Source organism: Mesoplodon bidens (genome assembly GCF_964165515.1).
Source record: "Mesoplodon bidens genome assembly, chromosome: 15".
Taxonomy (NCBI): Eukaryota; Metazoa; Chordata; class Mammalia; order Artiodactyla; family Ziphiidae; genus Mesoplodon; species Mesoplodon bidens.
This window is the reverse complement of record NC_138171.1, coordinates 44,537,190-44,553,227: the sequence shown is the minus strand read 5'-3', so window position 1 is coordinate 44,553,227 and position 16,038 is coordinate 44,537,190. Positions and strand designations below refer to the sequence as shown.

Here is a 16,038-nt window from a genome sequence, read left to right as displayed (position 1 = left end):
GACCCTCAACCACTGCACCACCAGGGAGGCCCTCAAGTATGCTTTATGTGCTAATGGGAAGGGTTAATGGAAAGGAAAAGACTTTGATTATATGGAGGAGAGAGGACATAATTGATCAAGGAGACAGGATGAAATAAGAGATCAATAAGATAAGGCTCCTGCTATCACTGGTGGGCAGAGGAAAGGAGGGTTTGGGAAGATAAAGCCAAAGCAGTTCCAATCTGATGGATTCTCTTTTACCTAGGAAGTAAGAGAGGTCACTGGTTAAGAGGAAGTGACGTCATTAATAAGAGGAGTGAGGCCAGTAAAGGGAAATGCTTTATTTTACTGATGGGGAATCAGGTTTCACCCTGTGAAGGAAGCAGGCTGCTAGTTCCCTGGGTAGCTCTGAAAAGGAAGTGATGTGCCTGGGGTCACACATCGGGTGAATCATACACACCCAACACTATCTTCAGGTGTAGAAGTGGAACAAGCAAATTGGCCTTGGGAGAGAAGGAGGGGGCTAAGGGGTCCAAGCCCCAAAAGAGAGGAAGCCCTGTTCTGCTTCATATCAGACAGACCTGACCCTGATTTGTGCTGGGGGCCAAGGGAGAGGGGCAGAGAGCTCTCACAGGGCTGGGGTCCTGATGGACAAGGCCCATGCCTGCCTTAACTGTTGAAATTTCCTGCTCTGGGCCCCTGAAAGTTTTGAGTTGAAAAAGCAAACAGATAATGACAACTGCAAACTTACACTGTCCTAAGCACTCTACTTAGAATAACTTACTTAAACCTTACAACCCTATTAGGTAGATAACATTATTTTCATTAAATTAAATTAATTAATTTATTTATTTTTGGCTGCGTGGCATGTGGGATCTTAGTTCCCCGACCAGGGATGGAACCCATGCCCCCTGCAGTGGAAGAGCGGAGTCTTAACCACTGGACCACCAGGGAAGTCCCTTATTTTCATTTTAGATGAGGAAATGGAGAAAGATGACAATATAATCCAGAACATCATCCAGTATCAAAGATGGCATTTGAACCCAGACAGCCTGGCTCCAGAATCTGGGCTCTCATCCAACACTAAGTAAAGCCTCCAGTCTTGTTTAGAGAAGGGGAAGGGACTTACTTGCATGAGGTCAGACAGAGAACTTACTAGAAATCAGATCTCTCTGCTCTGCAGGTGGGAAGTATAATAGAGAAACATGGGCTTTGGGCTCACAGGTATCACTGGTATCCCTGGTACCCCTCTCCAGCATGTGCTGAGACAGACAGCCTCCCCAGCTGCCCCAGGAAGAATCCAGAAGTTGCTAACCAAAACTTTTATTGAGAGAGAAAAAACCAGGACGCTACCTACTGGAGGTTCTTGGGCCTCAGACCTCAAGAAGGGTAGCCCCCAGGCCCATGATCTGTTAGGAAAGGACTAGAATGAGGTAGCATGGCTGGAGCACCCTCTGCTCCTCGGATGCCGTGCTGAGTTGCAGGTTCTGTGCCCATGTTTCTAGGTTGAGGCCTGACCTGTGGACTCACAGGCAAGGTCTGCAGGCCCCACAGCCTGGTTTTCAGAGGTGGCCCCATGGGGCAAGTCTGTGTACTTGCGGGCAGAGCCGCGGGACAGATGCACTGGGTAGCGTCGCCGGTTGGTGTCCATCTTGGAGAGAACTGCTCGGGGCAGATCTACACGGCAGCGGGCTGCCAATGCTACCAGGTAGATGAGGACGTCACTGAGCTCCTCTTGAAGGGCTGCTCGTTCCCTGGGGGGCCAGGCTTGGGGCCCAGGCTCCTCATCTGGCTTCCACTGACGGGACAGGACACAAAGACAGGCACACACACATAGATGCTAGCTAGGACAATGGGTTCCACCTCTCTTAGGGGCACACCCCAGGCCTTGCAGCAATGAACTCCCACCTCCTAGGAAGTTCCTCCAAAGACAAGTCAACCCAGCTAGGCCCTGGAATCTTCATGGTGGGGAAGAGACCCCATCAGATGATTCACCCAGACCTCTGTGTCCCTATCTGAGCCAAGGAGTAGCCAAAAGGACATTTTACTTATCGAGACACAATTCTACTCCTCCCCTGCCGGCCTTAGCCACTGCCACCCCAGACTAAACCTTAGACCTGGACCACTGCAGAAGCCTCTAACTCATCTTCTACTCTTACCCTGCACCATCTTTTAAAAGCACAAATTACATTTTGTCCCTCCCCTGCTTAAAACTCCCCCAGGTGTGCTTAGAATAACATCCAAACTCCTACCATGCCCTCCAGGTCCTGCGTGAACTGACTCCTGCTTCTTCCAGTGTCATTATCCACCATGCTCCCTCTGACTCCCCACCTAAAGCCACTCTGGCCTTTTCTGCCTTGCAAACAGGCCAAACTGTCACAGGGCCTTTGCACTTACTGCTCCCTCTGCCTTGAGTGCTCTTCCCCGCATCCTTCCCATGGCTGGCTGTTACTCAGGTCTCAGCTCAGATGTCACCTCCTCAGAAAAGCCTTCTCCCTCTGTTACCTTCTTTCTCATCACCTTGTGTTACTTTCCTCATAGAACTTGTGACAATTCCACATCTTTTAAAATTAGTTCACTTATTTATTGTCAGTCTCCTTGCACTGTGATGGTAGGAACTGTGTCTATCTTGTTCAAGGCCGTATCTCGATTCTAGAGGACGTAGCACACAGATGGTGGTCATGAATCTGTAATGAACGAATGGCTTGCCCTCACACACATCAGTGCCCTCATTTGTCCATCCCACAGTGACTGCCCTGACTTAGGTCTCACCACCTTTTGCCTCATCTACACCAGCTTCCTCACTGGTCTCCCCTGACCCAATTCTCTTGGGGATCCAATCCACCCTGAAGACACAGTGACCTTTCTACCATTCAAATCTGGTCAGGTGTTCTGTCCAAACTCCATTACTTCCCAGCCCTGATTCTATCATTCTGTGTTCCTATCCTACCCCTGTCCTCCACAGCCACAGTATATTGAGTGCCTATTGTATCCCAGCCACTTGGGATACACCAGAGACCAAAACAGACAAAATCCTTGCTCTTCCTCAAGAAGCTTACACTGAAGGAATCTTATATTCTCCCTGAATTTAACTTGCCCTTTCCCACCTCACTACCTTTGCAAATGTAAACTTCCCCTGTCTGGAATGCCATAGGCAGGTCTTCTAAAGAATACCTGCCTTTCCACCCCAGAGACAGAGGTAAAGGACAGTTACCACTGCCCCCTCTTAGACCTGGACCTGCCTTGCTGTTTTCACACCTTTCTCTCCCAGGAGACTGGGCACCCCTAGAGGGCAGGGACACATAAGTCATCTTTGTATGCCCAGCAACCACGTACAGAGCTTGGTAGTGAGGAGGGGAAATTGGATCCAGGGATATCTAATGGTCAAATAAATCCTCCCCTCCCCTCCCCAACACACAGACTCTTCCAGAAGCCTGTCATCTACTCACAAGAGCTCTGCCAGCTCCCCTACTTCCCCCACCAAGGCCAGGAGGAGGTTCCGAGGTTGGTGGAACTGGTCCCAGTCTCGTTCAGCAGCAAACTCAGCATGGAGGCGGCGGCTGGAATAGGAGAAAGGGGTGGAAGTCCAGGTCCCAAGGTTAGGGGATGGGGGAGGAGATGCGGGGCCCTGGCAGGTACCTCAGTGATATGTAATGGGGGCATGGGTATCAGGGGGGATTCTGCAACTAATTCCTTGGGTGGCCTAAGCAAGTCGTTTCCTCTTTAGGGGACTTGGTTTCCTCATCTATAAAATGGGTGGGACCTTACACAGACCCTAAATTATCGAAATCTAATAATACCTTCTTTTTCATTTTTCCACCTCCTGCTGCTGCTTCTGCAGTTTTCCTCCATCTGGAATATCCCTATCTCTGTATATCTAAATCCTATTGATTTTACAGAATACAGCTCCAGGACACTTCCCCTAAGAAGCCCTCTTTGATTTCCTCCAGCAAGAAATGCCTCCCACCTCTCAACACTACATTTACCACCGTCCTACCTCCCGCTCCTGGAGGGCAGAGACAGGGCAGAAGCAGCATCGTACTCCGGTATGTCCCCTGCTTCAGGTGTGCATTGTTAAGCCCATTTTACAGAGGAGGAGGTTAGAAGGCTCGCCTGCGGGGGTCAGCCAGCAGAGCTAGGACCTGAGCACAGCTGCTAGCCTTCTTCCCGACCACGTGGAGGGACCCTCCCCAAACGGAGGGAGAAAGGGGGCGATCTCCCCAGCCCAGCCTGGGCAAGGACGGCTTACATGTCCTCGAGCGTTGGTTCCGAGCTGAAGCTGAAGGGGGCAGCAGCAGCAGTGCCCTCTCCTCCAGCATCCCCACGCGTCTCCCCACCCGCGGACATGCCGCCCACCGCGCCGCAGCCCTGACTTGCTGAAGAACCTGGAGCCAAGCTCGGAGCCCCCGCCTCCAGAGCGCCTGACCAATCACAGGCGTTCGTGATTGCTTCACGGGGGCGGAGCCGAAGGAAAGACCAATTCCTTACGTGGAGTTTGCTACAGCCCGCCCCTTACCCGGACAGGACCAACCTAAGAGGACTTCATGCCTGCGTTCCGTGGCGCCGGCCCCCGAAGTCTTCAGTCTTGACCAAGCATCTTAAAGGTATAGGTGCCAGATTCGACCAAGGGAAGAGACAAAAGGCAGAGAGTGGAGAGCGCAGGCGCATCACTTCCCTTTTGGGCGCCAGATGGCGCCAAAGCAAAATGATGGCGGGGAGCCCCGTGGAGAACCCCAGCAATGAAGGGTTTAAACGAGAAAGGGGAATTTATTAAAAGGATACAGGAATGTCTCCAGGATACAGCTGAGCCTGAGGAATGAACTAGAAGTAGGGTAGCTGTTTCAAGCATTTTACATATTTATTTATTTTTTGGAGGCCCTGCTAAATCTATAGTTTTTTTCTTTTTTGATTTTTATTTTTTTATACAGCAAGTTCTTATTACTTATCTATTTTTTACATATTAGTGTATATGTGTCAATCCCAATCTCCCAATTCATACCCCCCCCGCGCCGCTTTCCCCCCTTGCTGTCCATACGTTTGTTCCCTACATCTGTGTCTCTATTTCTGCCTTGCAAACCAGTTCGTCTGTACCATTTTTCTAGATTCCACATATTTGCATTAACATACGATATTTGTTTTTCTCTTTCTGACTTACTTCACTCTGTATGACAGTCTCTAGGTCCATCCACGTCTCTACAAATGACCCAATTTCGTTCCTTTTTATGGCTCAGTAATATTCCATTGTACATATGTACCGCATCTTCCTTATCCATTTGTCTTGTCAATGGGCATTTAGGTTGCTTAAGCATTTTACATATTTAATCCTCACAGCAACTCATTCAATCCTCAAGTCAGCCCTTTGAGGTAGGTAATACTACAATAATCATCCACAGTTTAGAGATACGGAAACTGAGAGATTGAGTAGTTTAACTTAACACCTAGTAAAGTGGTAGCCAGGTTTCAAATTCAGGCAGTTTGGCTTCAGAGTCTGTGTTAACCCCTACGTCATATTGTCTCAAATGGTGATAAGTACGATGAAAAAAGAATCTGGGACTGGTAGGTAGCAAGACAGAAAGGACCTGGATCCTTGATAACATTGCTGAGCCACTTACTTTTACAAGTTACAGAGATGCCCTGATTTAGGACTCTGGTTATATAAGATAATAAATCCCTTTATTGGGGGACTTCCCTGGTGGTCCAGTGGTTAAGACTCCATGCTCCCAGTGCAGGGGGCCCGGCTTCAATCCCTGGTCAGGGAACTAGATCCCGCATGCTGCAAACTGAAGATCCTGCACGCCACAACTAAAACCTGGCACAGCCAAATAAATAAATAAATAAATAATTTTAAATTGCTTGATTGGTCAAGCCACTTTTAGGGGTTTTTGTTTGTTTGTTTTGGGTTCTTTTGTTGTTGTTACTCGTCTTTGAGAAAGTGATATTTAAGCTGAGTAAAAGTCAAGGGGAAAAATCAAGAGTACTAGGTAGAGAGAACACCAGTGCTTAAAGCAGGAAAGGCTTGGCATGTTCTAAAGGCAAAAAGAATTCCAGCATGGCAGGAATGCAGTGAGCAAGGGGGAGAATGGTGGGATATGGTGTTGGAGAAGTAAAAAGAGGCTAGATCAGATCAATCAACCATGGATTTTATTTCATATTTTATTTTATTTTGGATTTTAACTATTACGGGAACCCTTTGGAGGATTTTAGGCAGGGGAGCCGTATGATCATGTGTTGTATTTCTGAGCCCTCTGACTGCTGTGTTAAGAATGAACTGAAGGGGGGACTTCCCTGGTGGTGTAGTGGATAAGACTCCACGCTCCCAATGCAGGGGCCCGGGTTCCACCCCACGTGCTGCAACTAAGGAACCCGCCTGCCACAACTAAGACCCAGTGCAACCAAATAAATAACTAAATATTTTTAAAAAGTGTAGCATTCTATGTAATTTGACCTTGTATTTTTTAAAAAAGAATGAACTGAAGAGGGCAAGAGTTGAAGCAGAGAGATGAGTTACTGCAGTTTTCCAGCAACAGATGTTGGTGCTTTGGACTGCTGATGGCGGGTGAAAATGAAGAGAGGTGGATGCATATTTTGGAGATAGATCTGTAGGCTTTGGTGGTTTTGAACTAGTGAGATGGGAGAAAGGGTAGAATCAAGCATGGCTTACAAGTTTTGAGTGTTGAGCAAATTGGTGGATGGATGGTGACTTACTGGGATGTGGAAGATGAGGTTCAGGATTGAACACATGAGGCATCAGAAGCGTGTTTTAGGACAAAGCAAGTTGAAGACACGTATTGAATTGGCAGGTAGATTTATGAGCCTAAGGTTTAGAGGAGAGATCAGGGCTAGAGATTCAGATTTGGTAGTCTCAGTCATTTAAACAGTTCCTAAAGTCAGGGAATTGGAGAAGAATAACTAGCACAAGAATCTAGGTAGACGAGACCAACATTTGGGGTACTCCAACATTTGGCAGTTGAGCAGAAGAGAAAGGCGAGGTAGGAGAAAAATTGACAGAGGGTGAAGTTACGGAGCCTAAGAGAGGAAAGTGTTCCAGAACGAGTGCACGTCTGATGCGGCTGAGCTGCTGGGTAAAATGAGAGCACAGGATTTGCTAGATTAGGCAACATGGAAGTTGGATATAGGGTGCGGGAGATAAGAGGGAGTCCTGGGTAACTCCTTTGTTTCTGGCTTGAGTAAATGGATGGATAGTTTTGTCATTTGCTGAAATGAGGACACAGAAGACCTGGGAGTTGGGGTAGGAGGGAAGATAACGAATTTTAGTTTGGAACACGTCGAGTCCGAGATGACTCTAGAACATCCAGATGATGTCCAGCAGGCGGGTGGACAGACAGGTCTGAAGTTCAGAGCATTGAACTGCCTTATGGATCTGGGTACTGAAAGTTTCAGGAACCAAGTACCACCCCAGCACCTTCCCTGGTGTTTGCTAAGCTTCTCCAGACCAGAACCCAAACTCTTACTGGAATATAAAACACCACTTGGAGAGCAGGTTTCTCAGGAATCCTCTGCATCTCAGATTTTTGAAGAGTCAGGTTTCCAGGACTTCTAGAGTTCCCAGGTCAGATGGTCCTTGGAGACGGACCTGAAGGAGGAGGCACTTTCTCTGAGACTGCCTCTGCCCATCTCCCCTAGAAGATTCCCTGGCTGAGTTGTAAAGCTCTTGCAAAGCATCCTGCAGGGACATCCAAGTTCTTTGCTCCAACGGCATCATCCTCTAAAGACCAACCAAACTCAGCATCAGCATGGCATGGAGTTGGGGGTGGGGACGGGGGAGACCTTCACGAGGGAGAAGGAACAGACATGAACATATGATTGGCCCCATCATCTGGACTTCTCATCCCAGGCTCTTCCTGAACCTTCACCCCACATCCTGTTAGTTTCCTCCATTCTCCTCAGTCACATCTAGGCAACCAGACTTCTCTGCTTTAGTTAGGGCCTCAGTGTACTTGGTCTTGCTTTTTGGTCCACATTTGTGATTAGCCCTTTAGAAGCCTATCCCCCCAGAGACTAGGTGCCCTAGTCTTTTCAAACCAAAGGTGTTTCCCCAGTGCATGCTAATAAATGTTTAATGACAGGGTGGATGGGCTGGAACAGGCAAATGTGTAAATGCACACATATGCCCTTCTGGTACTCAGGAGTTTGGCCACCTTCCCCACTACAGCCAAACAGATGCAACTGGTTCCAGTAAGGCTCTTTGGGAAACCCTGGAGTAAAAGTGTCAACAGCAGCTGGAGAGCAAAATAACAGAAGCCCATAAGCTGGGTAGGTGGTATCAGGGTGGGGGAAACTGGGCCACTTGGAGGTCCCAGAGACAACAGAGTGTGATGGGAAACTAGGAGTCAGGTGATTGGGAACCTATCTACCAATGCTCTTGGGAAGATTGTTTCTCTTCTCTGAGCCTCAATTTCTCTATATAATGGGGGTCTGGCCTAGGTGGCCTCCAAGGACCCTCCACAAGTGTGCTAGGAGGACCAGAACAATATGTATTTTGTTCATGGCTGGATCCCAAGAATCTACTGCAGCGCTGTTCTTATTTGAGGTAGATCCACAGGCCTTGTTGGTTTTGGACTGGGGGACAGCAGAAAGGGTGCTGCTATAATTAAAAATATTTCTTCTTAAAATTTTCAGGAGGAGTCATGACAGAGGCTTTTAGGAACCTCTAGCCTAGCTCAGTCAGGCCAGGGAGTCCCCAACACCCTTAAAGGTCCTTCCCCAACCTACTTATCCAGCTGTATCCCCCCACACACATGCTGAGCAGGTGTTCCCCACTCTCTCTGCCTTTGCTCACATAGTTCCCTCCATCTGCAATGACCATCCCCCTTCCCTGCATAGCCAAATCCAAATTCCACCCATCCTGTAGAGCCCTGCTTCAAAGCCACCTTCTCTGGGAAGCCTTCCTAAACTTCCTCCAAAAAGACATAATTTGGTTTTATTTTATTTTATTATTTATTTATTTTGGGCCACGTTAGTTCCCGACCAGGGATTGAACCCGTGCCCTCGTCAGTGAAAGCACAGAGTCCTAACCACTGGACCGCCAGGGAATTCCCAGGACATAATTTGGTTTTATAAAGCACTTCATTCACTCTCACTCTCGTGGCACTTACCACTTCTTGCCTTAATTTGGGGCTGATTGGTGTTCCTGTTCTAGATCTCCCCCTAGACCGGGTCTCCTGGAGAACAAAAGCAGTGTCCGGCTTTTGTTTCCCCGGGACCTGGTACTTGAGTCGATCTAATAAATATTAATTTAGAGGAGCAGGTCTCATGGGATCCTCTCCATGACTTGCCTGCCATAGGTGGGTATGGCTGCACCTATTTTACAGATGAGGAAACTGAGACCCAGAGAGGTCAGGAGACTTGTCTGAGATCACCCAGAAAGGCGAAGGCTGAAGCTCACCAGCACTCCCCAGTGCTTTTCAGCAACTGAAAGACGTCTCCCCACAAAGGAGTAAAGGAGGCAGCTCACATGTGCTTGGGTATCTGCTGAGGTCACCTTGCCACTGCCTTTCCTTCTGCCTTTCTGTCCTTTCTTTTCGTCCTCCTCTCTCTCTTTCTCTACCTTCAATTTCCTCTCCTTTTTCTTTTCTTCCTTTGGCTCCCTTTTCCTTTTCTTCCTCTTCCTTTTCCTCCATCACCTTTCTTACCTCTGTTTATACCTGTGATTCTGTTCTGATTTCCACCCGAGGCCTGTCACCTCCACTACCTGCTACCTCCATTTTGCTGCCCAGCCCCTCCCCAAGGAATAGTTTGATGCCTACCTTGCTTCCAACCCCTAACCCTTTCTAGGTTAACTAAGAGGACCCAGGCCAGGGAAACATCCAGTCATTTTCCTGCCCTTTTCTACTGCCCACCCCAAGCAAGAAAATAAACCAGTTAGAGAGCTGTGTAAATTGATAAGCAGAACCAAGGCCCAAATTTCTTCTCCAAAGCCTTGTCTTAAGAGATTGGTGGTACCAACTTCCACCACTAGGAGACACCAAGAGCAAGGAAAGTGTGAAAACAGAGGGTGCTGGGGTCCCCAGTGTATATACCTCACTCAATCATTGATTCAGTATATTCTGAACACTAACTGTGGGCCAGACTATTCTGAACACTAACTGGGGGCCAGACACTGTTCCAGTGCTAGGATATAGAACATCCTCTTCCATCCTGGAGCTTACGTACAAGCAGAAAGGGACAATTATAAAGTAAACTAAGAAATTTTCAAGATAATTACAGATTAGGATAAAAGCTATGAAGCCAGTAAATACGATGATGAGTTGGGAGAGTAGCTGGGTGTTGGCTGAGGTCAGAGAGGGCTTTTATGAAGAGGTTTTATTTGAGCTGAATTAGGACTAAGAGTGAGCCAGCTGCATAGAGGTGAGGTTCCAGGCGGAAAACAAAGGATCTTGATTTGTTTGAAGCACCATGGAAAGGCTAATGGGCTAGAGTTTAGTGAGAGAGGTAGGGAGAGTGCGTGAGATGAAGTGTCACAAGACGAAGCAGGGATTTTGTAGAAAGCTATTTGAGAGCTTTGAGCTCTGAGCAGGAGAAAACCCCGATTGAATTTATCTATTTATTATTTATTTGTTGTTGTCGTTAGATTACATTTTGTTTATTTTTCAAGGTTTTATTTTTGGCTGGAGTCGATAACTGCCTCATTCTTTTTTTTTTTTGGCTAATTTTCTATGTAATTATCACTAATTCTATTTACATCTTCTGATAACCTTCCAATACAGTTTATCACACAATTAAACATACCAGTCCTCTATCAGTTCCATTTTCCTTTCCCTGGAAGCCTTCCAGGCTTCTGCTCCAGCATGGGCTGGTTCTTCCCTATGCCTGCTGGACCGCTATTACCTTGAGAGCTCCCTTCACCTTCCACCTGTGCTGGGTTGGGTTTCCTGGACCCCATGTTTTTCTCTTTCTCCGTTTGCTCCCTTGTTTTTCTGGAGCACATCTTCCAGTAGTTTCTTGAGAAAGAGTGAATGGGATGAAACCACTTTGATACCTTCCATGTCTAAAAAACATCCTTATACTATTTGTTTGAAAAATGTAGCTAAATATAGAATTACACAGAGAAGATCATTTACCCTCAAAATTTTGAAAGCATCGCTTTATTGTCTTTTAGCTTCCAATTCACTGTTGAGAAGTCTGATACCAAACCCTTGTTTGTGATCTCCCCCTCCCCCCAGAAGATTTAGGAGAGCACAATGATTAGAAGCATGGACTTTGGAACCAGGCTGTTTAGGAGACTGCCAGGGCAACCTTGGATAAATTTCTCAATCTCCGTGCACCTCAGCTTCCTCATTTGCAAAATGGGGTGGTTGGAAATTTACAGGAGTTAATACATATAAAAGCACTTAGAACAGTGCCTGGCAAAGACTATGTACCAGGTAAGAATTTGCTATTGTTATTATTAGGGTCTCTTTATCCCTGGCATTTTAAAATTTAACAATAAAATGAGTGTAGGCCTTTTTCCACTCCCAATGCTGGGAATTCAAAAGGCATGTGACAGTCTCAATTTTAAACTTTAGAAAACTTTCTTGTATTATTTTTTGATCGTTTTCTTTCTTCCATCTGCTTTATTACCTCTTTCTGGGACTCTTCTCAGATGTTGAACCTCCTGGCTCATCTCTGATTTTCCTACTTTTTTCCCCTTCTATCGCGCATCTTTTTGTTTGTCTCCTTTCTGATAAATGTCAACTTTACCTTCTAAATCTACTGAATTTTAAGATCGTAGCTATATTTTTATATTCTAAGTGCTTTGCTCTCTTATTATCTTTTAATGGATACTTTATCTTCTTTTATTTCTGCTCTTTTTATTCTTTTGCTCCCTGTATTGTCTTTCTTGAGTTTGTTTGCTTTGACTTCTTTCAAGTTGGAGGCTTGCCTCAAATATCTGGTGATCCTTGCCTGCTCATATTTGAGAATGAGGCATTAAAAAGAATGTGCTTGAGTGAAGCTTTTCAACTGGGAGGCTTCCCAGTACAGGGATTTTCACCGGGGACTCCCTAAATGTTTGTATTTATAGGTCTTTTTTCTGGGCAGGTTTATATTCTCCAGAGGAGTATATTCCACCTGCTCCAGGCAGGGGCGGTATAAGCTTCCTGGACAGTGTTTCTAATAGCTAAGCTGAGGGAGGGGGCTGGGCAATCTCATTTTTGTCTTTATTCTTGTTTTTGGTGAGGTTCCCTGTCCTCTGCTCTGCCTGGTGCCCCTGACTTTACAGTATTTTTTAAATTCACATTTTCCAGAAAACAAACCTCCGTTTACCTACACAGGTGAGAGGCAGTCACCTGGTTGTATGACACAGGGGAGAAGATTGAGAACTGCAAAGATCTAATTGCCCTGTGCATAAATTTTTAACCAGTATCTCCGTTTTCATCCCCACCCTTTGACCCCACCTTCCTTAGTACATTCGGAGCGTATCTCCTTGCTTCCTGTTAGTGTTCCCCAACTCTGAAGGCATTTATACTTCGGCTTCCTCTGTTCTTCTAAGTCAGTTACCCCTCTTCCACCTACTTTCCATGTTCCAAGATTTGTTGACACCTTTCTTTACCTATTTCCTTTCCCACCCTCTAGTCCTTGGGATTTATGCCTGTTCTTGAGTCCTTTACTGTCAACGCTAAATGTATCAGTTGGTTCATTTTATAAGACTGTAAAACATTCAGAATTCCAAGGATAAAAACATTAGCCAGAAGAATTTTTCAACCAAATCCTCTTTATTTCACTAGAAATCACTTTATTGATTAAATCACCAGGAATTTTCAGCACAAGAATTTAACATCTTAATGTCCACCAAGGCCTGGGCTCTGGGGCTTGCTCTGCCTCTCCCAGTCCTTAAAGGGGTTTAGAGGGAGAGACGTCATTAACAGAGACCAAGTAAGGTGGTTGGAGGTCCTCCTTTCCCAGTCATTGGACAAGCTGCTCAATTCTTGTCCAGAGTAGGAAAGAGCCAGTATTTCAGAGTAATCTAAAAAGAATTTGACATTGCATTTTCATCTCCCTTAACAATTTAGATTTATCAACAGTACTGGTCCAAACTTATTTGCTTCTGATCTAAATGTTTTTCTTCTTGCAACTTATTTTTGGTGTCTATGTAATTTTAAATAATCTCACTCCCTGGGCAGAAATCAATGAACCCTGTGCTGAGAAAAATCTCTCAAACCTGAGTAGCCTCATCTTGCTCTTGGAAAGAGGAAACAGAGGGTTTTCTGCTCTTTTTCCACTCAAGAGATTAACAAACCTACCCCCCGAAAGTCCAAAATGTTACTTCTGGCCTTGGAATGTGAAGCTTTTGATGGGCTGATTCAAATCACCTACAAAGGGCAGCTGGAACTATTATGCAGGCAGCCTTCTTTGGAAATTTCCTAAAATCAACTCTTGAGAATTGTCCATGATTCTGTACAAAGGCTCTACAGTCCAAACAACTTCCCCTATTCCATCTCACAAGCTAGGCTCAGAGGAGGTACTGGAATTCTCAGGAGCAAGAGCGGTAGCAGAGGATCCTCGAGGCAGGACCTCAATAACTCGAGGCTTGTCAATGATCCGGGCTGTCCGGTTTCCCTTTTCCACAATGCCAACAATCCAGGCTTGGTGGCCCTCTCCATACTTTGAAGATTTGATTTCCGAACAAAAGCGAGCTGCCTGTTCTCTTGGCAGACAAATCAGTAACCCCCCAGAAGTTTCTGCTGAGGTTCCCTGAAGGAGCCCGAAGCGCCCGCTGGCCTTGCTGATGGCAGCCATCTTGGCAATGATTGGCAGATTATGAATGACAAAGGACACCTCATTTCTTTGTTGTTTTGCAAGGTTCTGAGAGTGACCCAGAATGCCAAAGCCTGTGATATCTGTGGCTGCATGGGCATTAAACGTGTGCATTAATCCAGCAGCAATTCTATTTAGGGTAGCCATGTTGAACATGGCTTCCTGATAGGCCAGCTCTACCTCTTCTCTGGAGACCACCATCTTTATTTTATTCCATCTTTCAGGATTATCCAGCCATTGGTGGGCATTGACAGCAACTTGGGTTCCTAAGGGTTTGGTTAACACAAGCACATCCCCAACAACGGCACTGTCAGGCATTATGAATTCATTTGGTTGACACACCACAGTGGCAACTCCACCGACGATAATCCAAGGGTTTACCACCGTTTGCCCACCAGTCACTGCAGTCCCTCCTTCCTCTGCAGCATCCCGAAAGCCTTTGATCATGAGTGGTGTTATCTTTTCTCGTTCCTCCTCAGTCATACTCTGGCTGACGCTGAGTAGCATCAACATGTTGTCACATTCAGTAATGCCCATGGCGTAGAGATCACTCAGCACATTGGCACAAGCTATGCGCCCCGTCATGTAGGGATCTTCCACCAAGGGGTAAAAGAAGTCGGTGGTCTGCACCAGGGACAAGCCTCCGTGCCTCAGGGGTATGACGCAGGAGTCCATCCCAATGCCTAGGGTTGGTAAGGTTGGGCTGGGTTCCGCCCTAACCGGCAGGCCGGGTTCCTGGGCCGTCTCTTCACGGCCTCCGACCAGGCCCCGGCCCGGCGGAGGCCGCACCTCCAGCCGCGTCAGTCCCGCCAGGAGTTTGAGCAGCGTCTCCTGCGGGACCTTGCAGCCTCAGCCCTTCATGCCGGAGAAGCCGGTCAGCCGCCAGCTCGGGCTGAGGCCCAACGCCTGGGGCTCGAAGGGCCGGTAGCTCGAGAAGCCCCGGCCTAGAGGCAAGCCTGTCGGGCCCGAGGAGCCTTCCCCCGCCGCCACCGCCGCCATCGCCTCTCCGCCGGCAACCGTCGCCGCGGCTTCCGCCATCACGCCTGCCCGGCAGGGAGGGGAAAAAAGGAGAGAGGAGCAAAGGTCCTTTTTACTTTCCACTCCAGTTATTAAGTAGTAACAGTCAGATATTACCGCAAAGCGCCTCCCCGGCACGACTCGCGCAGCCTGACTGCCGTCACCCCACGCGCTCCTGGCCGTCCGGGAGGAGGAGCCGCCGGCAACCCATATTTATACCCCTGGTGATTGACAGCCGTACCAACCAATGATGACTTTGCCCTCGAGAGGCGGGCTTCCTTTGGTCTAAAAGATGTATTACTAATCAACCACCAGCTTGGGAAATTGACCTCGGAGACATTACAGAACAAATACCTTGGTTCATTTCCCTTGATGTAATTTAAATGATCTCTTGGGAGTGGCTGGCGGAGCTCTGTTTCCCTAGACGCAGTTTACCAAATCCAGCATTTTCGAAGACAAGGGCAAATGGGTCACTTGGCAAACCTCAAGCCGGTCAGAATTGTCCAAGACAGCGCGCATGATCAATCCAGGGTAGGAAAATAGCCCAGGGAAAAATCGGAAAGAATAGTGAGAAATTAATTATTAAGTTACTACTATTATATAAGCAAGCTGCAGCATCAAAATAATGAAATGTTAAAAATAATAATAATAATAATGAAATGTTAACATGGACTTTAAAGCATTTAAGACCCGAAGTCCAGACATCTGCATGGGTTCTGGTGCTGTTTCCACTACTAACTGCCTGTGCCAGTCATTTTCCCTCTCCCGTGCATCAGCTGACTCATCTGAACAACAAAGTAGCTTACCTAGGTTTATTCTATTCCAAAGTTTCTATCTCTTTAAGTTAATATATATGAGAATCTGTGATGTATTCATGAAGGGCAGTTTGCCAATATCTATTAAAATTATAACTGTGTTAAATACCTTTGACCCAGCAGTTCCAGTTGCAGAATTTTATCCTTTAGATGTACTCACCTATGTGAGTGGGAAATAATAGTTATTTACTGCTGTGCTATAAACATACAGGAACAACTTAAATGTTTATCAACTATGATTAAAATAGTGATACATTTATATAATAGACTATCAGGCAACTGTAAAAAAGAATGAGAAAACATCGATGTGATTATCCTGATAGTAGTTACAGTTCTAATAGGCAGGATTCTAAATACTTTACATATATTAACTAATTTAATTCTCATAAAGACCTTATAATAATTATTATATAAGTAATAAGTAATTTTGATTGCCTCTGGGGAGAGAATGAGGTGGTTAGGGGACAGAAGA

The 16,038-nt window shown here is 46.5% G+C and overlaps 2 protein-coding genes across 2 annotated transcripts; both read right to left on the bottom strand.

Annotated features, from left to right (window-relative positions):
- Nucleotides 1–1,286: 1,286 nt before the first annotated feature.
- On the bottom strand, nucleotides 1,287–6,358 carry DCTPP1 (dCTP pyrophosphatase 1). Its single transcript, XM_081256581.1, is given in 3 exon segments — nucleotides 1,287–1,777; nucleotides 3,428–3,539; nucleotides 4,229–6,358. Coding segments are annotated over 3 exon segments (507 nt in total). The 5' UTR covers nucleotides 4,327–6,358; the 3' UTR covers nucleotides 1,287–1,480.
- A 6,313-nt stretch (nucleotides 6,359–12,671) lies between these two features.
- Nucleotides 12,672–14,934, bottom strand: SEPHS2 (selenophosphate synthetase 2). Its single transcript, XM_081257615.1, has one exon. The coding sequence runs from the start codon at nucleotides 14,770–14,772 to the stop codon at nucleotides 13,417–13,419; it is 1,356 nt and encodes a 451-aa protein (XP_081113741.1). The 5' UTR covers nucleotides 14,773–14,934; the 3' UTR covers nucleotides 12,672–13,416.
- Nucleotides 14,935–16,038: the final 1,104 nt, after the last annotated feature.